At 54.2% G+C, this 24,063-nt stretch overlaps 1 protein-coding gene across 3 annotated transcripts in view; it reads left to right on the top strand.

The window, feature by feature from the left end:
* Nucleotides 1–22,834, top strand: part of LOC137364713 (G protein-activated inward rectifier potassium channel 3-like) — a 30,061-nt gene extending 7,227 nt beyond the window's left edge. For all 3 annotated transcript variants that reach the window (XM_068027749.1, XM_068027746.1, XM_068027745.1), the window contains 2 exons: nucleotides 19,321–20,360; nucleotides 22,056–22,834. In XM_068027749.1, coding sequence (XP_067883850.1) covers nucleotides 19,445–20,360; nucleotides 22,056–22,390 — 1,251 coding nt within the window. In that variant the 5' untranslated portion in view covers nucleotides 19,321–19,444 and the 3' untranslated portion in view covers nucleotides 22,391–22,834. The remainder of the gene's footprint in view (nucleotides 1–19,320; nucleotides 20,361–22,055) is intronic.
* Nucleotides 22,835–24,063: the final 1,229 nt, after the last annotated feature.

Genomic DNA, 24,063 nt, shown 5'->3' with positions numbered 1-24,063 from the left:
TGAACTTCTCTGTGTGTGAGTTTGCGTGTGTGCATCTGTGTGTGAACTTCTCTGTGTGTGTGGGTTTGTGTGTGTGTATCTGTGTGTGAACTTCTATATGTGTGTGAGTTTGTATGTGTGCATCTGTGTGTGAACTTCTCTCTGTGTGTGTGTTTGTGTGTGTATCTGTGTGTGAACTTCTCTATGTGTGTGAGTTTGTGTGTGTGTATCTGTGTGTGAACTTCTCTCTGTGTGTGGGTTTGTGTGTGTATCTGTGTGTGAACTTCTCTATGTGTGTGAGTTTGTGTGTGTGTATCTGTGTGTGAACTTCTCTATGTGTGTGGGTTTGTGTGTGTGTATCTGTGTGTGAACTTCTCTATGTGTGTGGGTATCTGTGTGTGTATCTGTGTGTGAACTTCTCTATGTGTGTGGGTTTGTGTGTGTATCTGTGTGTGAACTTCTCTATGTGTGTGAGTTTGTATGTGTGCATCTGTGTGTGAACTTCTCTGTGTGTGTGTGTTTGTGTGTGTATCTGTGTGTGAAATTCTCTATGTGTGTGAGTTTGTGTGTGTGTATCTGTGTGAACTTCTCTATATGTGTGAGTTTGTGTGTGTGTATCTGTGTGTGAACTTCTCTATATGTGTGAGTTTGTGTGTGTGTATCTGTGTGTGAACTTCTCTATGTGTGTGGGTTTGTGTGTGTGTATCTGTGTGTGAACTTCTCTATGTGTGTGGGTTTGTGTGTGTGTATCTGTGTGTGAACTTCTCTATATGTGTGAGTTTGTGTGTGTGTATCTGTGTGTGAACTTCTCTATGTGTGTGGGTTTGTGTGTGTGTATCTGTGTGTGAACTTCTCTATGTGTGTGGGTTTGTGTGTGTGTATCTGTGTGTGAACTTCTCTATATGTGTGAGTTTGTGTGTGTGTATCTGTGTGTGAACTTCTCTATGTGTGTGGGTTTGTGTGTGTGTATCTGTGTGTGAACTTCTCTGTGTGTGTGGGTTTGTGTGTGTGTATCTGTGTGTGAACTTCTCTATGTATGTGGGTTTGTGTGTGTGTATCTGTGTGTGAACTTCTCATATGTGTGAGTTTGTGTGTGTGTATCTGTGTGTGAACTTCTCTATGTGTGTGGGTTTGTGTGTGAACTTCTCTCTGTGTGTGAGTTTGTGTGTGTGAACTTCTCTATGTGTGTGAGTTTGTGTGTGTGTATCTGTGTGTGAACTTCTCTAAGTGTGTGAGTTTGTGTGTGTGTATCTGTGTGTGAACTTCTGTTTGTGTGTGTGCATCTGTGTGTGTGTATCTGTTTGTGAATTTCTCTGTGTGTGAGTTTGTGTGTGTGCATCTGTGTGTGAACTTCTCTGTGTGTGTGGGTTTGTGTGTGTATCTGTGTGTGAACTTCTCTATGTGTGTGAGTTTGTGTGTGTGTATCTGTGTGTGAACTTCTCTATGTGTGTGGGTTTGTGTGTGTGTATCTGTGTGTGAACTTCTCTCTGTGTGTGAGTTTGTGTGTGTGTATCTGTGTGTGAACTTCTCTATGTGTGTGGGTTTGTGTGTGTGTATCTGTGTGTGAACTTCTCTATGTGTGTGGGTTTGTGTGTGTGTATCTGTGTGTGAACTTCTCTATGTGTGTGGGTTTGTGTGTGCATCTGTGTGTGAACTTCTCTATATGTGTGAGTTTGTGTGTGTGTATCTGTGTGTGAACTTCTCTATGTGTGTGGGTTTGTGTGTGTGTATCTGTGTGTGAACTTCTCTATATGTGTGAGTTTGTGTGTGTGTATCTGTGTGTGAACTTCTCTATATGTGTGAGTTTGTGTGTGTGTATCTGTGTGTGAACTTCTCTATGTGTGTGGGTTTGTGTGTGTGTATCTGTGTGTGAACTTCTCTATATGTGTGAGTTTGTGTGTGTGTATCTGTGTGTGAACTTCTCTATATGTGTGAGTTTGTGTGTGTGTATCTGTGTGTGAACTTCTCTATGTGTGTGGGTTAGTGTGTGCATCTGTGTGTGAACTTCTCTATATGTGTGAGTTTGTGTGTGTGTATCTGTGTGTGAACTTCTCTATGTGTGTGGGTTTGTGTGTGTGTATCTGTGTGAACTTCTCTATGTGTGTGGGTTTGTGTGTGTGTATCTGTGTGTGAACTTCTCTATATGTGTGAGTTTGTGTGTGTGTATCTGTGTGTGAACTTCTCTATATGTGTGAGTTTGTGTGTGTGTATCTGTGTGTGAACTTCTCTATGTGTGTGGGTTTGTGTGTGCATCTGTGTGTGAACTTCTCTATGTGTGTGAGTTTGTGTGTGTGTATCTGTGTGTGAACTTCTCTATGTGTGTGGGTTTGTGTGTGCATCTGTGTGTGAACTTCTCTATGTGTGTGAGTTTGTGTGTGTGTATCTGTGTGTGAACTTCTCTATGTGTGTGGGTTTGTGTGTGCATCTGTGTGTGAACTTCTCTATGTGTGTGAGTTTGTGTGTGTGTATCTGTGTCTGAACCTCTCTATGTGTGTGGGTTTGTGTGTGTGAACTTCTCTATGTGTGTGAGTTTGTGTGTGTGTATCTGTGTGTGAACTTCTCTATGTGTGTGAGTTTGTGTGTGTGTATCTGTGTGTGAACTTCTCTATGTGTGTGGGTTTGTGTGTGCATCTGTGTGTGAACTTCTCTATGTGTGTGAGTTTGTGTGTGTGTATCTGTGTCTGAACCTCTCTATGTGTGTGAACTTCTCTATGTGTGTGAGTTTGTGTGTGTGTATCTGTGTGTGAACTTCTCTAAGTGTGTGAGTTTGTGTGTGTGTATCTGTGTGTGAACTTCTGTTTGTGTGTGTGCATCTGTGTGTGATCTTCTCTATGTGTGTGAGTTTGTGTGTGTGTATCTGTTTGTGAATTTCTCTGTGTGTGAGTTTGTGTGTGTGCATCTGTGTGTGAACTTCTCTGTGTGTGTGGGTTTGTGTGTGTATCTGTGTGTGAACTTCTCTATGTGTGTGAGTTTGTGTGTGTGTATCAGAGAGAGTTTCTCTTTGTGTATCGATAGGTGAGTGAGTTTTTTTTTCATTCATGGGATGTGGGCGATGCTGGCCAGGCCAGCATTTATTGTCCATCCCTAACTGCCCTTGAGAAGGTGGTGGTGAGCTGCCTTCTTGAACCACTGCAGTCCATGTGGGGTAGGTACACCCACAGTGCTGTTTGGAAGGGAGTTCCAGGATTTTGACCCAGCGACAGTGAAGGAACGGCGATATAGTTCCAAGTCAGGATGGTGTGTGACTTGGAGGGGAACTTGCAGGTGGTGGTGTTCCCATGTATCTGCTGATCCTGTCTTTCTAAGTGGTAGAGGTCGCGGGTTTGGAAGGTGCTGTCTAAGGAGCCTTGGTGCATTGCTGCAGTGCATCTTGTAGATGGTACACACTGCTGCCACTGTGTGTCGGTGGTGGAGGGAGTGAATGTTTGTAGATGGGGTGCCCATCAAGCGGGCTGCTTTGTCCTGGATGGTGTCGAGCTTCTTGAGTGTTGTTGGAGCTGCACCCATCCAGGCAAGTGGAGAGTATTCCATCACACTCCTGACTTGTACCTTGTAGATGGTGGACAGACTTTGGGGAGTCAGGAGGTGAGTTACTCGCCTCAGGATTCCTAGCCTCTGACCTGGTCTTGTAGCCACTGTATTTATATGGCTACTCCAGTTCAGTTTCTGGTCAATGGTAACCCCCAGGATGTTGATAGTGGGGGATTCAGTGATGGTAATGCCATTAAATGTCAAGGGGAGATGGTTAGATTCTCTCTTGTTGGAGATGGTCATTGCCTGGCACTTGTGTGGCGTGAATGTTACTTGCCACTTATCAGCCCAAGCCTGGATATTGTCCAGGTCTTGCTGCATTTCTACACAGACTGTTTCAGTATCTGAGGAGTCACGAAAGGTGCTGAACATTGTGCAATCATCAGCGAACATCCCCACTTCTGACCTTATGATTGAAGGAAGGTCATTGATGAAGCAGCTGAAGATGGTTGGGCCCAGGACACTACCCTGAGGAACTCCTGCAGTGATGTCCTGGAGCTCAGATGATTGACCTCCAACAACCACAGCCATCTTCCTTTGCGCTAGGTATGACTCCAGCCAGTGGAGAATTTTCCCTGATTCCCATTGACATCAGTTTTGCTAGGGCTCCTTGATGCCATACTCAGTCAAATGCTGCCTTGATGTCAAGTGCAGTCACTCTCACCTCACCTCATGAGTTCAGCTCTTTTGTCCATGTTTGAACCAAGGCTGTAATGAGGTCAGGAGCTGAGTGGCCCCTGGCGGAACCCAAACTGAGTGTCACTGAGCAGGTTATTGCTAAGCAAGCGCCGCTTGAAAGCACCGTTGTTGACACCTTCCATCACTTTACTGATGATTGAGAGTAGGCTGATGGGGCGGTAATTGGCCGGGTTGGATTTGTCCTGCTTTCTGTGTACAGTGTGTGTGAGCCTGTGTCAGTCTGGTTCTGTGTGTGAGAGTCTGTGTCAGTCTGGTTCTGTGTGTGTGAGTCTGTGTCAGTCTGGTTCTGTGTGTGAGAGTCTGTGTCAGTCTGGTTCTGTGTGTGTGAGCCTGTGTCAGTCTGGTTCTGTGTGTGTGAGCCTGTGTCAGTCTGGTTCTGTGTCAGTGAGCCTGTGTCAGTTTGGTTCTGTGTGTGTGAGTCTGTGTCAGTCTGGTTGTGTGTGTGTGAGCCTGTGTCAGTCTGGTTCTGTGTCAGTGAGCCTGTGTCAGTCTGGTTCTGTGTGTGAGAGTCTGTGTCAGTCTGGTTCTGTGTGTGAGAGTCTGTGTCAGTCTGGTTCTGTGTGTGTGAGCCTGTGTCAGTCTGGTTCTGTGTCAGTGAGCCTGTGTCAGTCTGGTTCTGTGTGTGTGAGTCTGTGTCAGTCTGGTTGTGTGTGTGTGAGCCTGTGTCAGTCTGGTTCTGTGTGTGTGAGTCTGTGTCAGTCTGGTTCTGTGTGTGTGAGCCTGTGTCAGTCTGGTTCTGTGTGTGAGTCTGTGTCAGTCTGGTTCTGTGTCTGTGAGCCTGTGTCAGTCTGGTTCTGTGTCAGTGAGCCTGTGTCAGTCTGGTTCTGTGTGTGAGTCTGTGTCAGTCTGGTTGTGTGTGTGTGAGTCTGTGTCAGTCTGGTTCTGTGTGTGTGTGAGTCTGTGTCAGTCTGGTTCTGTGTGTGTGTGAGCCTGTGTCAGTCTGGTTCTGTGTCAGTGAGCCTGTGTCAGTCTGGTTCTGTGTGTGTGAGTCTGTGTCAGTCTGGTTGTGTGTGTGTGAGTCTGTGTCAGTCTGGTTCTGTGTCAGTGAGCCTGTGTCAGTCTGGTTCTGTGTGTGAGAGTCTGTGTCAGTCTGGTTCTGTGTGTGTGAGTCTGTGTCAGTCTGGTTCTGTGTCAGTGAGTCTGTGTCAGTCTGGTTGTGTGTGTGTGAGTCTGTGTCAGTCTGGTTCTGTGTGTGTGTGAGTCTGTGTCAGTCTGGTTCTGTGTGTGTGAGTCTGTGTCAGTCTGGTTCTGTGTATGTGTGAGTCTGTGTCAGTCTGGTTGTGTGTGTGTGAGTCTGTGTCAGTCTGGTTCTGTGTGTGTGTGAGTCTGTGTCAGTCTGGTTCTGTGTGTGTGTGAGTCTGTGTCAGTCTGGTTGTGTGTGTGTGAGTCTGTGTCAGTCTGGTTCTGTGTGTGTGTGAGGCTGTGTCAGTCTGGTTCTGTGTGTGTGTGAGTCTGTGTCAGTCTGGTTGTGTGTGTGTGAGTCTGTGTCAGTCTGGTTCTGTGTGTGTGTGAGTCTGTGTGAGTCTGGTTCTGTGTATGTGTGAGTCTGTGTCAGTCTGGTTCTGTGTGTGTGAGTCTGTGTCAGTCTGGTTCTGTGTGTGTGTGAGTCTGTGTCAGTCTGGTTCTGTGTGTGTGTGAGTCTGTGTCAGTCTGGTTGTGTGTGTGTGAGTCTGTGTCAGTCTGGTTCTGTGTGTGTGTGAGGCTGTGTCAGTCTGGTTCTGTGTGTGTGTGAGTCTGTGTCAGTCTGGTTGTGTGTGTGTGAGTCTGTGTCAGTCTGGTTGTGTGTGTGTGAGCCTGTGTCAGTCTGGTTCTGTGTGTGTGTGAGTCTGTGTCAGTCTGGTTCTGTGTGTGTGTGAGTCTGTGTCGGTCTGGTTCTGTGTGTGAGTCTGTGTCAGTCTGGTTCTGTGTGTGTGTGAGTCTGTGTCAGTCTGGTTCTGTGTGTGTGTGAGTCTGTGTCAGTCTGGTTCTGTGTGTGAGTCTGTGTCAGTCTGGTTCTGTGTGTGTGTGAGTCTGTGTCAGTCTGGTTGTGTGTGTGTGAGTCTGTGTCAGTCTGGTTCTGTGTGTGTGTGAGTCTGTGTCAGTCTGGTTCTGTGTGTGTGTGAGGCTGTGTCAGTCTGGTTCTGTGTGTGTGTGAGTCTGTGTCAGTCTGGTTGTGTGTGTGTGAGTCTGTGTCAGTCTGGTTGTGTGTGTGTGAGCCTGTGTCAGTCTGGTTCTGTGTGTGTGTGAGTCTGTGTCAGTCTGGTTCTGTGTGTGTGTGAGTCTGTGTCGGTCTGGTTCTGTGTGTGAGAGTCTGTGTCAGTCTGGTTCTGTGTGTGTGTGAGTCTGGTTCTGTGTGTGAGAGTCTGTGTCAGTCTGGTTCTGTGTGAGAGTCTGTGTCAGTCTGGTTCTGTGTGTGAGTCTGTGTCAGTCTGGTTCTGTGTGTGTGTGAGTCTGTGTCAGTCTGGTTGTGTGTGAGAGTCTGTGTCAGTCTGGTTCTGTGTGAGAGTCTGTGTCAGTCTGGTTCTGTGTGTGAGTCTGTGTCAGTCTGGTTCTGTCTGTGTGTGAGTCTGTGTCAGTCTGGTTCTGTGTGTGAGAGTCTGTGTCAGTCTGGTTCTGTGTGTGTGTGAGTCTGGTTCTGTGTGTGAGAGTCTGTGTCAGTCTGGTTCTGTGTGAGAGTCTGTGTCAGTCTGGTTCTGTGTGTGAGTCTGTGTCAGTCTGGTTCTGTGTCTGTGTTAATCTCTCGGTTCGAGCGCCGCTGTTTTTAAGGGAAGAGACCTCCTGTGAATTAAACTGAGTGATGTTAAGGTCCTGCGGCTGTGAATAGATTCGTCCTGAGATCTCCATGGCAACACTGGGATGGAAATAGCAGCTCTCAGGAGGCTGCCTTTGAGGGAATGGAGAGTGGGGGAAGGGGGCAGGTCACATCCCATCCCCCGCTGACTTGGATTCCAGCTCCCCACACTCTCCTGGAGGGGCCTCCACTTGATCGAGTCAGAGCCTCGGAGGGAATGGGGTGAGGGAGGGAGGGAGGAGGGGGTAAATTGGGACCGAGGGAGAGGGAAAAGGGGAGGGGGAAGGATATTGTGGCAGGGGATTGAGGAGATTGGGGATGGAAGGGGTTCGGGAGGGAATTGACAGAAGGGGATGGAGGTGGGGGTTGAGGGGAGGATTTGAGGGAGAGGTGAGGGGTTGAGGGTGAGGCGTTGTTGAATTGGGAGGAGATGCAGAGGGGAGGGTTTGAGGGATGGGGTTAGGTTGAGTGAGAGTGGAGATAGAGATGAGAGAAGATGGAGAGGGGAGATGATGAGGGAGAGAGGATGAGGTTGTGTACGGTGGAGATGGGAGAGGTTGAGGGAGAAGAGGTTGAGTTGGGGAGTAGATGGAGAGGATGAGGGAGAGAGGAGGAGTTGATTTGAGAGGGGATGGAAAGGCGAGAGGTTGAGGGAAAGGCAAGGTTTTGAGGGTGAGGGAAATTTTGAAGGTGAGGTGAGGTGCTGAGAGAGAGGGGAGGTGTTGAAGGAAGTTCAAGGGGAGTTGTTAGTGTTGAAGGTGAGGGGAGGTGTTGAGGGAGAGGTGAGGTGGTGAGGGCGAGGGGAGGGCTTGATGGAGAGGGGAGGTATTGAGGGTGACGGGCAGTGTTGATGCTAATGGGAGATGTAGCGGGTGAGGAGAGGTGTTGAGGGTGAGTGGAGTGTTTAGGGTCTGGCGATATGTTAAGGAAGAGAGGAGATGTTAATTGTGCGGGGAAGTGCTGTGTTTGAAGGGAGGCGTAGAGGGTGAGGGGAGGCGTAGAGGGTGAGGGGAGGCGTAGAGGGTGAGGGGAGGTGTTGAGCGTAAAGGGGTGTGTTGAGCAGAGGGGAATGTTGATGGTGTGGGGAGGTGTTGAGGGTGAGGGGAGTGTTGAGGGTGAGGTTAGATGTATAGTGTTAGGGGAGTTGCTAAGGGCGAGGGGAGCTATTGAGGGCGAGGGGAGCTATTGAGGGTGAGGGGAGCTATTGAGGGTGAGGGGAGCTATTGAGGGTGAGGGGAGCTATTGAGGGCGAGTGGAGGTTTTGAGGGCGAGTGGAGGTTTTGAGTGTGAGGGGAGTTGTTAAGGTTGGGGAAGCTGTTGAGGGCGTGGGGAGGTGTTGCGGGTGAGGGGAAGTGTTGAAGGTGCAGAGTGGTGATGAGAGTGAGGGGAGGAGTTGAGGTTGAGGGGAGGTTTTGTGGGTGAGGTGAGTGTTGAGGGTGCGGAGAGCTGTAGAGGGTGAGAGGAGGTGTTGAGCTGGATGGGAGGTGTTGAGGGTGATGGGAGGTGTGAAGGGAGAGGGCAGATGTTGAGGGTGAGGTGAGGTGTTGAGGGTGAGGGGGTGTGTTGAGAGTGAGGGGGTATGTTGAGGGTGAGGGGAGCTGTTGAGGGTGAGGCTAGCGTTGAGGGCGAGTAGAGGTGTTGAGGGCGAGTAGAGGTGTTGAGGGCGAGTGGAGGTGTTGAGGGCGAGGCGATTAGATTAGAGATACAGCACTGAAACAGGCCCTTCGGCCCACCGAGTCTGTGCCGACCATCAACCACCCATTTATACTAATCCTACACTAATCCCATATTCCTACCAAACATCCCCACCTGTCCCTATATTTCCCTACCACCTACCTATACTAGTGACAATTTATAATGGCCAATTTACCTACCAACCTGCAAGTCTTTTGGCTTGTGGGAGGAAACCGGAGCACCCGGAGAAAACCCACGCAGACACAGGGAGAACTTGCAAACTCCACACAGGCAGTACCCAGAATCGAAACCCGGGTCCCTGGAGCTGTGAGGCTGCGGTGCTAACCACTGCGCCACTGTGCCGCCCGTTGAGTGTGAGGGGAGGTGTTGATGCTGAGTGGATGTGTTGAGGGCTAGGGGAGGTATTGAGTGTGAGGGAGTGTGTTGAGGGTGAGGGGATTTTTTGAGGCTGAAGGGAGGTGTTGACTGTGCAGACAGTTGGGGGTTAGGGGAGGTTTTATGGGTGAGGTGTGCGTTGAGGGTGCGGATTGCTGTTGAGGGCGAGGGGAGGTGTTGAGGGCGAGGGGAGTGTTGAGGGTGAGGGGAGGTGCTGAGGGTGAGGGGAGGTATTAAGGGTACAGAGAGGTGTTGAGGGCGAGGGGAGTGTTGAGGGTGAGGGGAGGCGCTGAGGGTGCAGAGGGGTGCTGAGGGTCAGCGGAGGAGTTGAGGGTCAGCGGAGTGTTGAGGGTGAGGGGAGTGTTGAGGGTGAGGGGAGGTTTTTAGGGGTGCTGAGGGTCAGCGGAGGAGTTGAGGGTGAGGGGAGGTGTAGAGGGTGAGAGGAGTTGAGGGTGAGGGGAGTGTTGAGGGTGAGGTTAGGTGTATAGTGTGAGTGGAGGTGTCGAGGGTGAGTGGAGGTGTCGAGGGCGAGTGGAGGTGTCGAGGGCGAGTGGAGGTGTCGGGGGCGAGTGGAGGTGTCGAGGGCGACGGCTGTGTCGAGGGTGAGGGGAGGTGTCGAGGCTGAGGGGAGTGTTGAGTGTGAGGGGAGGTTCGGTGGGTGAGGTGAGTGTTGAGGGTGCGGAGAGCTATTGAGGTCGAGGGGAGGTGTTGAGGTTGAGGAAAGTGCAGAGGGTGTGGGTAGGTGTTGAGGGTACAGAGAGGTGTTAATGGCGAGCGGAGGTCTTGAGAGTGAGGGGAGGTTTTGTGGGTGAATTGAGTGTTGAAGTTGAAGCGATCTGTTGAGGGAGCAGCAATGTATTGAGGCTGAGGGGTGTGTATAGTATGAGGGAGGTTGTTGAGGGTGAGTGGAGGTATTAAGGGCAAGGGGAGATATTGAGGGTGACGGGGTATGTTGAGGTTGAGGGTGAGGAAAGTGCTGAGGGTGCAGAGAGGTGTTGAGGGTGCAGAGAGGTATTGAGGGTGAGGGGAGCTTTTGTGGGTGAGTTGAGTGTTGAGGTTGCAGAGAGCTGTTGAGGCAAAGGGGAGGTGTAGCGGGTGAGGGGTGTTATTGAGGGAGTGGATGTGTTGAGGGTGGGGGAGGTGTTGCATTTGATGGGAGGTTTTGAGTATGAGGGCAGGTGTTGGGGGTGAGGGCAGGTGTAGAGGGTGAGGGGAGGTGTAGAGGGTGAGGGGAGGTATTTGAGCATGAGGGGAGGTGTTGAGTGTGAGGTTAGGTGTATAGTGTGAGGGGAATTGCTAAGGGTGTGGGGTAGTATTGTGTGTGAAGACAGGCGTTGAGCGTGGGCGAGACGTTGAGGGTCCAGGGAGGCGTTGAGGGTCCAGGGAGGTGCTGCGTTTGAGGGGAGCTGTTGAGGGTGATGGGATGTGTTGAGTGTGTGGGGAGCCTTTGTGGGTGAGGTGTTTGTTGAGTGTGCGGATAGCTGTTGAGGGTGAGGGGAGGTGTTGAGGATGAGGAAAGTGCAGAGGGTGTGTTTAGGTGTTGAGGGTGAGCGGAGGTTTTGAGGGTGAGGGGAGTGTTGTTTGTGAGGGGAGGTTTTGTGGGTGAGTTGAGTGTTGAGGCTGAAGAGAGCTGTTGAGGGAGAGTGGATGTATTGAGGCTGATGGGAGGTGTAGAGGGTGAGTGGAGTTATTGAGGGTGAGTGGATGTGTTGAGGTGAGGGGAGGTGTCGGGTGTGAGGGGAGGTGTTGAGATTGACAGGAGTGTTGAGGGTGAGGGTAGCTGGACAGTGTGAGGGGAATTGTTGAGTGTGAGGGGAGTGTTGAGTGTGAGGGGAGGTGTCGGGTGTGAGGGGAGGTGTTGAGATTGACAGGAGTGTTGAGGGTGAGGGGAATTGTTGAGTGTGAGGGGAATTGTTGAGTGTGAGGGGAGTGTTGAGTGTGAGGGGAGTGTTGAGTGTGAGGGCAGGTTTTTGTGGGTGAGGTGTGTGTTGAGGGTGCGGAGAGCTGTTGAGGGAGAGGGGATTTATTGAGGGTGAGGGGAGGTTTTGTGGGTGAGTTGAGTGAAGTTGCAGAGAGCTGTTGAGGGAGAGGGGACGTGTTGAAGGTGAGGTGAGTGTTGAATGTGAGGAGAGGTTTTGTAGATGAGGTGAGTGTTAAGGGTGAGAGGCGGTTTTGAGACTGAGGGGAGGTGTTGAGGATGAGGGGACGTGTTGAGTGTGAGGGGAGTGTTGAGGGTGAGGTTAGGTATATCGTGTGAGGGGAGTTGCTAAGGGTGAGGGGAGGTGTTGACGGTGAGATGAGTTGTTGAGTTTGTGGAGAGGTGTTAAGGGTGAGGGGTGGTTTTGTGGGTGAGGTGAGTATTGAGGGTGCGGAGAGCTGTAGAGGGAGAGGGGATTTTATGAGGGTGAGGGGAGTTGTTTGAGTGTGAGGGGAGGTGTTGAGTGTGCGGAGAGGTGTTGAACGTGAGGGGAGGTGTGAAGGGTGAGGGCAGATGTTGAGGGCGAGGGGAGGTATTGAGGGTGAGTGTGTGTGTTGACGGTGAGTGTGTGTGTTGACGGTGAGTGTGTGTGTTGACGGTGAGGTGAGTGTTGACGATGAGGGGAGCGTTGACGATGAGGGGAGTGTGTTGACGGTGAGGGGTGTGTTGATGGTGAGGGGAGGTTTTGTGGTTGAGGTGAGTGTTCAGGGTGCAGAGAGCTGTTGAGGGTGAGAGGGAGGTGTTGCATTTGAGGTGAGGTTTTGAGGGTGATGGGAGGTGTTGTGGGTGACGAGAGTTATTGAGGGTGAGGGGATGTGTTGAGTGTCAGGGGAGTGTTGAGGGTGAGGGGAGGTATTGAGGGTGTGGGAGGGTGTTGAGGGTGAGAGAAGGTTTTGAGTGTGGGGGAGGTGTTGCGGGTGAGGGGAGGTGTTGTGTGTGAGGGGTGGCGTTTAATGTGCGGAGAGGTGTTGAGGGTGCGTGAGGTGGTGAGGGTTGGTGCTGAGGGTGCGGGAAGGTGTTGAGGGTGAGGGGAGGTGTTGAGGGTGAGGGAGGTGTTGAGGCTGAAGGAGGTGGTGATGAGGGGTGGTGTTGCGGGTGAGGGAGGTGGTGAGGATGAGGGGTGGTGTTGAGGGTGAGGGAGGTGGTGAGGATGAGGGGTGGTTTTGAGGGTGAGGGAGGTGGTGAGGATGAGGGGTGGTGTTGAGGGTGATGGCAGGTGTTGAGGATGAGGGGTGGTGTTGAGTGTGCGGGGAGGTGTTGAGGGTGAGGGAGGTGGTGAGGATGAGGGGAGGTGTTGAGGGTGAGGGGAGGTGTTGAGGGTGAGGGAGGTGGTGAGGATGAGGGGTGGTGTTGAGGGTGAGGGAGGTTGGGGATGAGGGGTGGTGTTGAGGGTGAGGAAGGTGATGAGGGTGAGGGAGGTGATGAGGGTGAGGGAGGTGTTGGGTGTGCGGGGAGGTGTTGAGGGTGAGGGAGGTGGTGAGGAGGAGGGGTGGTGTTGAGGGTGAGGGAGGTGGTGAGGGTGGGGGAGGTGGTGAGTGTCGGGGAGGTGTTGAGAGTGAGGGAGGTGGTGAGGGTGAGGGGAGGTGTTGAGTGTGCGGGGGGTGGTGAGGGTGAGGGGTGGTGTTGAGGGTGATGGGAGGTGTTGAGGTTGAGGGGTGGTGTTGCAGGTGAGGGAGATGGTGAGGATGAGGGGTGGAGGTGAGGATGAAGGGAGGTGTTGAGGCTGAGGGAGGTGGTGAGGATGAGGGGTGGTGTTGAGGGTGAGGGAGGTGGTGAGGATGAGGGGTGGCGTTGAGGGTGATGGGAGGTGTTGAGGGTTAGGGAGGTGTTGAGGATGAGGGGTGGTGTTGAGGGTGATGGGAGGTGTTGAGGGTGAGGGAAGTGGTGAGGATGAGGGGAGGTGTTGAGGGTGCGGGAAGGTATTGAGGGAGAGGGGAGTTGGTGAGGATGAGGGCTGGTGTTGAGGGTTAGGGAGGTGGTGAGGATGAGGGGACGTGTTGAGGGTGAGGGGAGTGTTGAGGGTGAGGATAGGTGTATAGTGTGAGGGGAGTTGCTAAGGGTGAGGGGAGGTGTTGACGGTGAGGGGAGTTGTTGAGTTTGTGGAGAGGTGTTGAGGGTGAGGGGTGGTTTTGTGGGTGAGGTGAGTATTGAGGGTGCGGGGAGCTGTAGAGGGAGAGGGAATTTTATGAGGGTGAGGGGAGTTGTTTGAGTGTGCGGAGAGGTGTGGAAGGTGAGGGGAGGTGTGAAGGGTGAGGGCAGATGTTGAGGGCGAGGGGAGGTATTGAGGGTGAGTGTGTGTGTTGACGGTGAGTGTGTGTGTTGACGGTGAAGGGTGTGTTGATGGTGAGGGGAGGTTTTGTGGTTGAGGTGAGTGTTCAGGGTGCAGAGAGCTGTTGAGGGTGAGAGGGAGGTGCTGCATTTGAGGTGAGGTTTTGAGGGTGATGGGAGGTGTTGTGGGTGACGAGAGTTATTGAGGGTGAGGGGATGTGTTGAGTGTCAGGGGAGTGTTGAGGGTGAGGGGAACTGTTGAGAGAGAGGGGTGGTGTTGAGGGTGAGGGGAGGTGTTTAGTGTGAGGGGAGATGTTGAGGGTGAGGGGAGGTATTGAGGGCCTGGGAGGGTGTTGAGGGTGAGAGAAGGTTTTGAGTGTGGGGGAGGTGTTGCGGGTGAGGGGAGGTGTTGTGTGTGAGGGGAGGCGTTTAATGTGCGGAGAGGTGTTGAGGGTGAGTGAGGTGGTGAGGGTGAGGGTTGGTGTTGAGGGTGAGGGAAGGTATTGAGGGTGAGGGGAGGTGTTGAGGGTGAGGGGGGTGTTGAGGGTGAGGGGGGTGTTGAGGGTGAGGGAGGTGGTGAGGATGAGGGGTGGTGTTGCGGGTGAGGGAGGTGATGAGGATGAGGGGTGGTGTTGAGGGTGAGGGAGGAGTTGAGGATGAGGGGTGGTGTTGAGGGTGAGGGAGGTGGAGAGGATGAGGGGTGGTTTTGAGGGTGAGGGAGGTGGTGAGGATGAGGGGTGGTGTTGAGGATGATGGCAGGTGTTGAGGATGAGGGGTGGTGTTGAGTGTGCGGGGAGGTGTTGAGGGTGAGGGAGGTGGTGAGGATGAGGGGTGGTTTTGAGGGTGAGGGGAGGTGTTGAGGGTGAGGGAGGTGGTGAGGATGAGGGGTGGTGTTGAGGGTGAGGGAGGTTGAGGATGAGGGGTGGTGTTGAGGGTGAGGGAGGTGTTGAGGGTGAGGGAGGTTTTGAGTGTGCGGGGAGGTGTTGAGGGTGAGGGAGGTGGTGAGGAGGAGGGGTGGTGTTGAGGGTGAGGGAGGTGGTGAGGAGGAGGGGTGGTGTTGAGGGTGAGGGGAGGTGTTAAGTGTGCGGGGAGGTGTTGAGGGTGAGGGGAGGTGTTAAGTGTGCGGGGAGGTGTTGAGGGTGAGGGAGGTGGTGAGTGTCGGGGAGGTGGTGAGGGTGAGGGGCGGTGTTGAGTGTGCGGGGTGTGGTGAGTGTGCGGGGTGTGGTGAGGGTGTGGGGTGGTATTGAGGGTGATGGGAGGTGTTGAGGATGAGGGGTGGTGTTGAGGATGAGGGGTGGTGTTGCAGGTGAGGGGTGGTGGTGAGGATGATGGGAGGTGTTGTGGGTGTGGGAGGAGGTGAGGATGAGGGGAGGTGTTGAGGCTGAGGGAGGTGGTGAGGATGAGGGGTGGTGTTGAGGGTGATGGGAGGTGTTGAGGGTGAGGGAGGTGGTGAGGATGAGGGGTGGTGTTGAGGGTGATGGGAGGTGTTGAGGGTGATGGGAGGTGTTGAGGGTGATGGGAGGTGTTGAGGATGAGGGGTGGTGTTGAGGGTGATGGGAGGTGTTGAGGGTGAGGGAGGTGGTGAGGATAAGGGGACGTGTTGAGGGTGAGGGGAGTGTTGAGGGTGAGGATAGGTGTATAGTGTGAGGGGAGTTGCTAAGGGTGAGGGGAGGTGTTGACGGTGAGGTGAGTTGTTGAGTTTGTGGAGAGGTGTTGAGGGTGAGGGCTGGTTTAGTGGGTGAGGTGAGTATTGAGGGTGCGGGGAGCTGTAGAGGGAGAGGGGATTTTATGAGGGTGAGGGGAGTTGTTTGAGTGTGCGGAGAGGTGTGGAAGGTGAGGGGAGGTGTGAAGGGTGAGGGCAGATGTTGAGGGCGAGGGGAGGTATTGACGGTGAGTGTGTGTGTTGACAGTGAGGGATGTGTTGACGGTGAAGGGTGTGTTGATGGTGAGGGGAGGTTTTGTGGTTGAGGTGAGTGTTCAGGGTGCAGAGAGCTGTTGAGGGTGAGAGGGAGGTGCTGCATTTGAGGTGAGGTTTTGAGGGTGATGGGAGGTGTTGTGGGTGACGAGAGTTATTGAGGGTGAGGGGATGTGTTGAGTGTCAGGGGAGTGTTGAGGGTGAGGGGAACTGTTGAGAGAGAGGGGTGGTGTTGAGGGTGAGGGGAGGTGTTTAGTGTGAGGGGAGATGTTGAGGGTGAGGGGAGGTATTGAGGGCCTGGGAGGGTGTTGAGGGTGAGAGAAGGTTTTGAGTGTGGGGGAGGTGTTGCGGGTGAGGGGAGGTGTTGTGTGTGAGGGGAGGCGTTTAATGTGCGGAGAGGTGTTGAGGGTGAGTGAGGTGGTGAGGGTGAGGGTTGGTGTTGAGGGTGAGGGAAGGTATTGAGGGTGAGGGGAGGTGTTGAGGGTGAGGGAGGTGTTGAGGGTGAGGGGGGTGTTGAGGGTGAGGGGGGTGTTGAGGGTGAGGGGGGTGGTGAGGATGAGGGGTGGTGTTGCGGGTGAGGGAGGTGATGAGGATGAGGGGTGGTGTTGAGGGTGAGGGAGAAGTTGAGGATGAGGGGTGGTGTTGAGGGTGAGGGAGGTGGAGAGGATGAGGGGTGGTTTTGAGGGTGAGGGAGGTGGTGAGGATGAGGGGTGGTGTTGAGGATGATGGCAGGTGTTGAGGATGAGGGGTGGTGTTGAGTGTGCGGGGAGGTGTTGAGGGTGAGGGAGGTGGTGAGGATGAGGGGTGGTTTTGAGGGTGAGGGGAGGTGTTGAGGGTGAGGGAGGTGGTGAGGATGAGGGAGGTGGTGAGGATGAGGGGTGGTGTTGAGGGTGAGGGAGGTTGAGGATGAGGGGTGGTGTTGAGGGTGAGGGAGGTGTTGAGGGTGAGGGAGGTTTTGAGTGTGCGGGGAGGTGTTGAGGGTGAGGGAGGTGGTGAGGAGGAGGGGTGGTGTTGAGGGTGAGGGAGGTGGTGAGGAGGAGGGGTGGTGTTGAGGGTGAGGGGAGGTGTTAAGTGTGCGGGGAGGTGTTGAGGGTGAGGGAGGTGGTGAGTGTCGGGGAGGTGTTGAGGGTGAGGGAGGTGGTGAGGGTGAGGGGCGGTGTTGAGTGTGCGGGGTGTGGTGAGGGGGTGGGGTGGTATTGAGGGTGATGGGAGGTGTTGAGGATGAGGGGTGGTGTTGAGGATGAGGGGTGGTGTTGCAGGTGAGGGGTGGTGGTGAGGATGATGGGAGGTGTTGTGGGTGTGGGAGGAGGTGAGGATGAGGGGAGGTGTTGAGGCTGAGGGAGGTGGTGAGGATGAGGGGTGGTGTTGAGGGTGATGGGAGGTGTTGAGGGTGAGGGAGGTGGTGAGGATGAGGGGTGGTGTTGAGGGTGATGGGAGGTGTTGAGGGTGATGGGGTGGTGTTGAGGATGAGGGGTGGTGTTGAGGGTGATGGGAGGTGTTGAGGGTGAGGGAGGTGGTGAGGATGATGGGACGTGTTGAGGGTGAGGGGAGTGTTGAGGGTGAGGATAGGTGTATAGTGTGAGGGGAGTTGCTAAGGGTGAGGGGAGGTGTTGACGGTGAGGTGAGTTGTTGAGTTTGTGGAGAGGTGTTGAGGGTGAGGGCTGGTTTTGTGGGTGAGGTGAGTATTGAGGGTGCGGGGAGCTGTAGAGGGAGAGGGGATTTTATGAGGGTGTGGGGAGTTGTTTGAGTGTGAGGGGAGGTGTTGAGTGTGCGGAGAGGTGTGGAAGGTGAGGGGAGGTGTGAAGGGTGAGGGCAGATGTTGAGGGCGAGGGGAGGTATTGACGGTGAGTGTGTGTGTTGACAGTGAGGGATGTGTTGACGGTGAGGGGTGGTGTTGCGGGTGAGGGAGGTGGTGAGGATGAGGGGTGGTGTTGAGGGTGAGGGAGGAGTTGAGGATGAGGGGTGGTGTTGAGGGTGAGGGAGGTGGTGAGGATGAGGGGTGGTTTTGAGGGTGAGGGAGGTGGTGAGGATGAGGGGTGGTGTTGAGGGTGATGGCAGGTGTTGAGGATGAGGGAGGTGGTGAGGATGAGGGGTGGTGTTGAGGGTGAGGGAGGTTGAGGATGAGGGGTGGTGTTGAGGGTGAGGGAGGTGCTGAGTGTGCGGGGAGGTGTTGAGGGTGAGGGAGGTGGTGAGGAGGAGGGGTGGTGTTGAGGGTGAGGGAGGTGGTGAGGAGGAGGGGTGGTGTTGAGGGTGAGGGAGGTGGTGAGGGTGGGGGAGGTGGTGAGGGTGGGGGAGGTGGTGAGTGTCGGGGAGGTGTTGAGGGTGAGGGAGGTGGTGAGGGTGAGGGAGGTGGTGAGGGTGAGGGGAGGTGTTGAGTGTGCGGGGGGTGTTGAGGGTGAGGGGTGGTGTTGAGGGTGATGGGAGGTGTTGAGGGTGATGGGAGGTGTTGAGGATGAGGGGTGGTGTTGAGGATGAGGGGTGGTGTTGAGGATGAGGGGTGGTGTTGCAGGTGAGGGGTGGTGTTGCAGGTGAGGGGTGGTGTTGCAGGTGAGGGGTGGTGTTGAGGGTGAGGGGTGGTGGTGAGGATGATGGGAGGTGTTGTGGGTGTGGGAGGAGGTGAGGCTGAGGCAGGTGGTGAGGATGAGGGGTGGTGTTGAGGGTGATGGGAGGTGTTGAGGGTGAGGGGAGGTGTTGAGGGTGATGGGAGGTGTTGAGGGTGAGGGAAGTGGTGAGGATGAGGAGAAGTGTTGAGGGTGCAGGAAGGTATTGAGGGTGAGGGGAGTTGGTGAGGATGAGGGCTGGTGTTGAGGGTGATGGGAGGTGTTGAGGGTGAGGGAGGTGGTGAGGATGAGGGGACGTGTTGAGGGTGAGGGGAGTGTTGAGGGTGAGGGCAGATGTTGAGGGCGAGGGGCGGTATTGAGGGTGAGTGTGTGTGTTGACGGTGAGTGTGTGTGTTGACGGTGAGTGTGTGTGTTGACGGTGAGTGTGTGCGTTGACGGTGAAGGGTGTGTTGATGGTGAGGGGAGGTTTTGTGGTTGAGCTGAGTGTTCAGGGTGCAGAGAGCTGTTGAGGGTGAGAGGGAGGTGTTGCATTTGAGGTGAGGTTTTGAGGGTGATGGGAGGTGTTGTGGGTGACGAGAGTTATTGAGGGTGAGGGGATGTGTTGAGTGTCAGGGGAGTGTTGAGGGTGAGGGGAACTGTTGAGAGAGAGGTGTGGTGTTGAGGGTGAGGGGTGGTGTTGAGGGTGAGGGGTGGTGTTGAGGGTGAGGGGAGGTATTGAGGGTGTGGGAGGGTGTTGAGGGTGAGAGAAGGTTTTGAGTGTGGGGGAGGTGTTGCGGGTGAGGGGAGGTGTTGTGTGTGAGGGGTGGCGTTTAATGTGTGGAGAGGTGTTGAGGGTGAGTGAGGTGTTGAGGGTGAGGATTGGTGTTGAGGGTGCGGGAAGGTATTGAGGGTGAGGGGAGCTGTTGAGGGTGAGGGAGGTGGTGAGGATTAGGGGTGATGTTGAGGGTGAGGGAGGTGGTGAGGATGAGGGGTGGTGTTGAGGGTGAGGGAGGTGGTGAGGATGAGGGGTGGTGTTGAGGGTGATGGGAGGTGTTGAGGGTGAGGGAGGTGTTGAGGGTGAGGGAGGTGGTGAGGGTGAGGGAGGTGGTGAGGATGAGGAGTGGTGTTGAGGGTTTTGGGAGGTGTTGAGGGTGAGGGGAGGTATTGAGGGTGAGGTGTTGAATGTGCGGTGGTGTTGAGGGTGAGGGGAGGTATTGAGAGTGAGGTGTTGAGTGTGCGGTCTTGTTGAGGGTGAGGGGAGGTATTGAGGTTGAGGGGAGGTATTGAGGGTGAGGTGTTGAGTGTGCGGTGGTGTTGAGGGTGAGGGGAGGTGTTGAGTGTGCGGTGGTGTTGAGGGCGAGGGGAGGTATTGAGGGTGAGGTATTGAGGGTGAGGGGAGGTATTGAGGGTGAGGGGAGGTATTGAGGGTGAGGTGTTGAGGGTGAGGGGAGGTATTGAGGGTGAGGGGAGGTATTGAGGGTGAGGGAAGGTGTACCGGGTGATGTGAGTCTGAGTTGATAGGCGATGGAGAGGGACGTTCCCAGTTAAATCCTCCTGCTTGCTTTACCAGCTTTTCCAGACAGCAGATCCACATCTCCGGGGACAATGACCCAACGCCACGGTTGACTCTCTCGGCCGAAGCCCCCACCCTCCTCCCCCAACCCGGAACGCCGCGTGCCGGCTCGGACGGGCCGATGGGCCGCGACAAGTTCCTGGCCTACCAGGACATGGCGATGCCCCTGCGGCAGGCGGGCAGCTGCGCCCGGAAGGAGCGCGGGGACGAGCGGCCGGCGTCCGGCAAGAGCCGAGTGCGGAGGCGCAAACAGCGGTACGTGGAGAAGGGCGGGAAGTGCAACGTCCAGCACGGCAACGTGATGGAGACCTACCGCTACCTGACGGATATCTTCACCACCCTGGTGGACCTCCGCTGGCGCTTCAGCCTCCTGGTCTTCGTCCTGGCGTACACACTGACCTGGTTCTCCTTCGGCATGGTCTGGTGGTCTATTGCCTATTACCGAGGAGACCTGGAGCACTTGGAAGACAAGACGTGGACCCCGTGCGTCAACAACCTCAACGGCTTTGTGTCCGCCTTCCTCTTCTCCATCGAGACCGAGACCACCATCGGCTACGGCTACCGGGTCATCACGGACAGCTGCCCCGAGGGCATCGCCCTGCTGCTCCTTCAGGCCATCCTGGGCTCTATGGTGAACGCTTTCATGGTGGGCTGCATGTTCGTCAAGATCTCGCAGCCCAACAAGCGGGCCGAGACGCTGGTCTTCTCTGACCGCGCCGTCATCTCCCTCAGGGACGGCCGCCTCTGCCTGATGTTCCGGGTCGGCGACCTCAGGAGCTCTCACATCGTGGAAGCCTCCATTCGGGCGAAGCTGATCCGCTCCAAGCAGACGGTGGAGGGGGAGTTCATCCCCCTGGACCAGACAGACATCAGCGTGGGCTTCGAGACCGGCGATGACCGCCTCTTCCTTGTTTCCCCCCTCATCATCTGCCATGAAATTGACCAGCACAGCCCGTTCTGGGACCTCTCCAAAGAGCAACTGGAGAAAGAGGACATCGAGATTGTGGTCATCCTCGAGGGAATGGTGGAGGCTACAGGTGAGAGGTGGAGAGGCAGGAGCTCTCTCTCAACTTCTGTCTCTCTCCCTCTATCAATTTATCTGTGTCTCTATCTCCCTATCTCCGTCTCTCTTTCTGTCTCTCTCCCTCTCTCCGTAGCTTTTGCCTGTCTCTGTCTCTGTCACTGTCTCCCTCTCTCCTTCTGTCTCTCTCCCTGCAGCTATTTGTCTGTGTCTATCCCTCTCAGTCTGACTCTCTGTCATCCTCTTTCTCTGTCTTTCACCTGTGTGCACGTGTGTTTGTGTAGGAGTGTGCGCCTGTTTCTGCGCATGTCTATGTGTGATGTTTGTGCCTGTGTGCATGTTGTGTGAGTGTAAGCATGTGTGTGTGCCTGCATATTAAAATTGTATTCACATGTATCTGTGCATTTGTGTGCATGTTGTGTGTGTGTGTGTGTGTGCATGTTATGTGTGTGTGTGTGCATGTTATGTGTGTGTGTGTGCATGTTGTGCGTCTGTGCGCGCATGTTGTGTGTGTGCGCGCATGTTGTGTGTGTGCGCGCATGTTGTGTGTGTGCGCGCATGTTGTGTGTGTGCGCGCATGTTGTGTGTGTGCGCGCATGTTGTGTGTGTGTGCGCATGTTGTGTGTGTGTGTGTGCATGTTGTGTGTGTGTGTGTGCATGTTGTGTGTGTGTGTGCGCATGTTGTGTGTGTGTGTGTGCATGTTGTGTGTGTGTGTGTGCATGTTGTGTGTGTGTGCATGTTATGTGTGTGTGTGTGCATGTTATGTGTGTGTGTGTGCATGTTATGTGTGTGTGTCTATGTTATGTGCGTGTGTGTGCATGGTGTGTGTGTGTGTGCGCGCATGTTGTGTGTGTGCGCGCATGTTGTGTGTGTGCGCGCATGTTGTGTGTGTGCGCGCATGTTGTGTGTGTGCGCGCATGTTGTGTGTGTGCGCGCATGTTGTGTGTGTGCGCGCATGTTGTGTGTGTGCGCGCATGTTGTGTGTGTGCGCGCATGTTGTGTGTGTGCGCGCATGTTGTGTGTGTGTGCGCGCATGTTGTTTGTGTGCGTGCATGTTGTGTGTGTGTGTGCATGTTATGTGTGTGTGCGCGCATGTTGTGTGTGTGCGCGCATGTTGTGTGTGTGCGCGCATGTTGTGTGTGTGCGCGCATGTTGTGTGTGTGCGCGCATGTTGTGTGTGTGCGCGCATGTTGTGTGTGTGTGCGCGCATGTTGTGTGTGTGCGCGCATGTTATGTGTGTGTGTGCATGTTGTGTGTGTGTGTGCATGTTGTGTGTGTGCATGTTATGTGTGTGTGTGTGCATGGTGTGTGTGTGTGTGCATGGTGTGTGTGTGTATCCATGTGTGTGTGTGTGTCTGCATGTTAAATGTACGTGTGCGTATCTGAGTGCATGTGTATCTGCGAGTGAACATTCTGTGTTTGTACTTTATATGTGTGTGTACTGTGTGTGTACTGGTTGTGTTCTGATTGCATGCCTGTGCATGTGTATTCTGTGTGTCCACATACATGTGTGTTGTGCAGGCTTGTCATGTGTGTGCGTGCAAGTGTATATCTGTGTACATGTGCGTTGTGCATGTGCAGGCATGTTGCGTATGTGCAGGCGTGTCTGCATGTGCATGTCTGTGTAATTGTGTGTTTTGCCTGTATGGTTGTGTGTGAGTGGAGGTGTGACGGATTTAACCGCTGTCCCACTTGTCTGCCTTGTTCCAGGGATGACTTGTCAAGCCAGGAGCTCGTACCTGGCTGAAGAGGTGCAGTGGGGTTACCGTTTCATGTCGGTGCTGTCCCTGGAGGACGGTCGCTACGAGGTGGATTACGGGACATTTCACCAGACCTTTGAGGTGGCCACCCCGGTCAGCAGCGCCCGCCAGCTGGCAGAGGAGGCAGCTGCGGCTGAGGCCCATCTCTACTGGTCAGTGTCCAGCCGTCTGGACCAGAGGATTGGCGGCAAGGACGAGGAGGAGGCCGCTCGGCAAGAAGGGAAGGAGGAGGACCGCCAACCGAACGGGAACCTGACCGGCACTGACAGCGAGTCCAAGTTGTGACCCACAGGGTGGCCGGGGTTGGCTGGGCTATTCGACTGCGGGAGGCGGCGCTCCCAGCGGCAATGTCACTGAAAATTGGCGGCGCCACCAATCCCCAAATCCTGGACCAACGATGGTGCCCCGGGTGGTCATCAAGTGGTGGCTATTCGACCACAAGCGGCAGCGCACCAAATGGTGAAGGTGTCACAAAATCCAGCCCCTGTGCGTGTGTTTGCTGGGAGTTTAAACCTCACCCACTCCTCACCAGCCTACCCCAGTCCCTCTCCTCCATCTCCTATCCTACCTATTAACTGCCCACCCACACGCCCCTGCTCGATCTACCAGAATGCAAGGCCCTGGACGTGGAGAGGGGCAGTACCTCACACCACATCAATTCCTGCAGTCTTACTTTGTGTACCTCGCACGGGCTGTAAACATTTCACTAAATAAAGGTCAAGAAATTCATGGCTGCTATATCCTGGAATCACTGAGTGTGAGAGGCAGAGAGAGAGAGTGAGAGTGTGGGAGGCAGGGAGAGTGAGAGTGTGGGAGGGAGGGAGAGAGAGAGTGAGTGAGAGTGTGGGAGGGAGGGAGGGAGAGAGAGGGAGAGTGAGTGTGGGTGTGGGAGGGAGAGTGAGTGTGGGAGGGAGGGAGAGTGAGAGTGAGGGAGGGAGAGTGAGAGTGTGGGAGGAAGGGAGAGTGAGAGTGTGGGAGGGAGGGAGGAGAGAGAGTGAGAGTATGGGAGGGAGAGAGAGTGAGAGAGAGGGAGGGAGAGTGAGTGAGCAATTTTCACAGTACTATCTGAATAGTGTAAATATTGGTGACAAACTTTTCTGAGAGTGTGGGAGGGAGGAAGGGAGAGTGAGAGTATGGGAGGGATGGAGAGTGAGAGTGTGGGAGGGAGAGTGAGTGAGAGTGAGAGTGTGGGAGGGAGGAAGGGAGAGTGGGAGTATGGGAGTGGGAGGGAGGGAGGGAGAGTGAGAGTGTGTGGGAGGGAGGGATGGAGAGTGAGAGTGACAAAGAGTGTGGGAGGGACAGTGAGAGAGCGTGTGGGAGGGAGGGAGGGAGGGAGAGTGAGATAGCGTGTGGAAGAGAGGGAGGGAGAGTGAGATAGCGTGGGGAAGAGAGGGAGGGAGAGTGAGAGCGCATGTGGGAGAGAGGGAGGTAGAGTGAGAGAGAGAGCATGGGAGAGAGAGAGTGTCTGGAGACAGAGCATAGGGAAGATGAGAGCGAGGGAGAGAGAGTGTGGGAGATGGAGAGAGTGTGTGAGGGTGAGAGAGTGTGAGAGAAAGACTTTGAGAGTGTGAAACAGAGAAAGTGGGAGAGAGTGTGGGAGAGGGAGAGAGTGTGGGAGAGGGAGAGAGTGTGGGAGAGAGTGAGAGTGTGTGTGAAGAGAGAGAGTGCTGGGGGGAGAGTGTGCGGGAGAGAGAGAGTGTGTGCACTGGAGTGCTGACTTGGGACTGCTTTAGAGAGCGAAAGTGGGGGTTTTGTGACTGAGGGAGTTCGGTGAGGAGGGAGCGAGGAGCTCCTTTCATTTCCTACCTGTCCTCAAAGAGCGTGAGGGGAGCCGAGAGTTTCCAAAGAGCACAGCTGACTGGTGAGTAAGTCCTGGTGGGTATTTTTCAAACTGGGTTGAATTGTAAGTCATTGTTTTAGCAAGACTTAGTTGATTCATTTTTTTATTATAATAGTCC

This window comes from Heterodontus francisci, unplaced genomic scaffold, assembly GCF_036365525.1.
Source record: "Heterodontus francisci isolate sHetFra1 unplaced genomic scaffold, sHetFra1.hap1 HAP1_SCAFFOLD_549, whole genome shotgun sequence".
Lineage (NCBI taxonomy): Eukaryota > Metazoa > Chordata > Chondrichthyes > Heterodontiformes > Heterodontidae > Heterodontus > Heterodontus francisci.
This window is presented reverse-complemented; position numbering and strand designations above follow the sequence as displayed.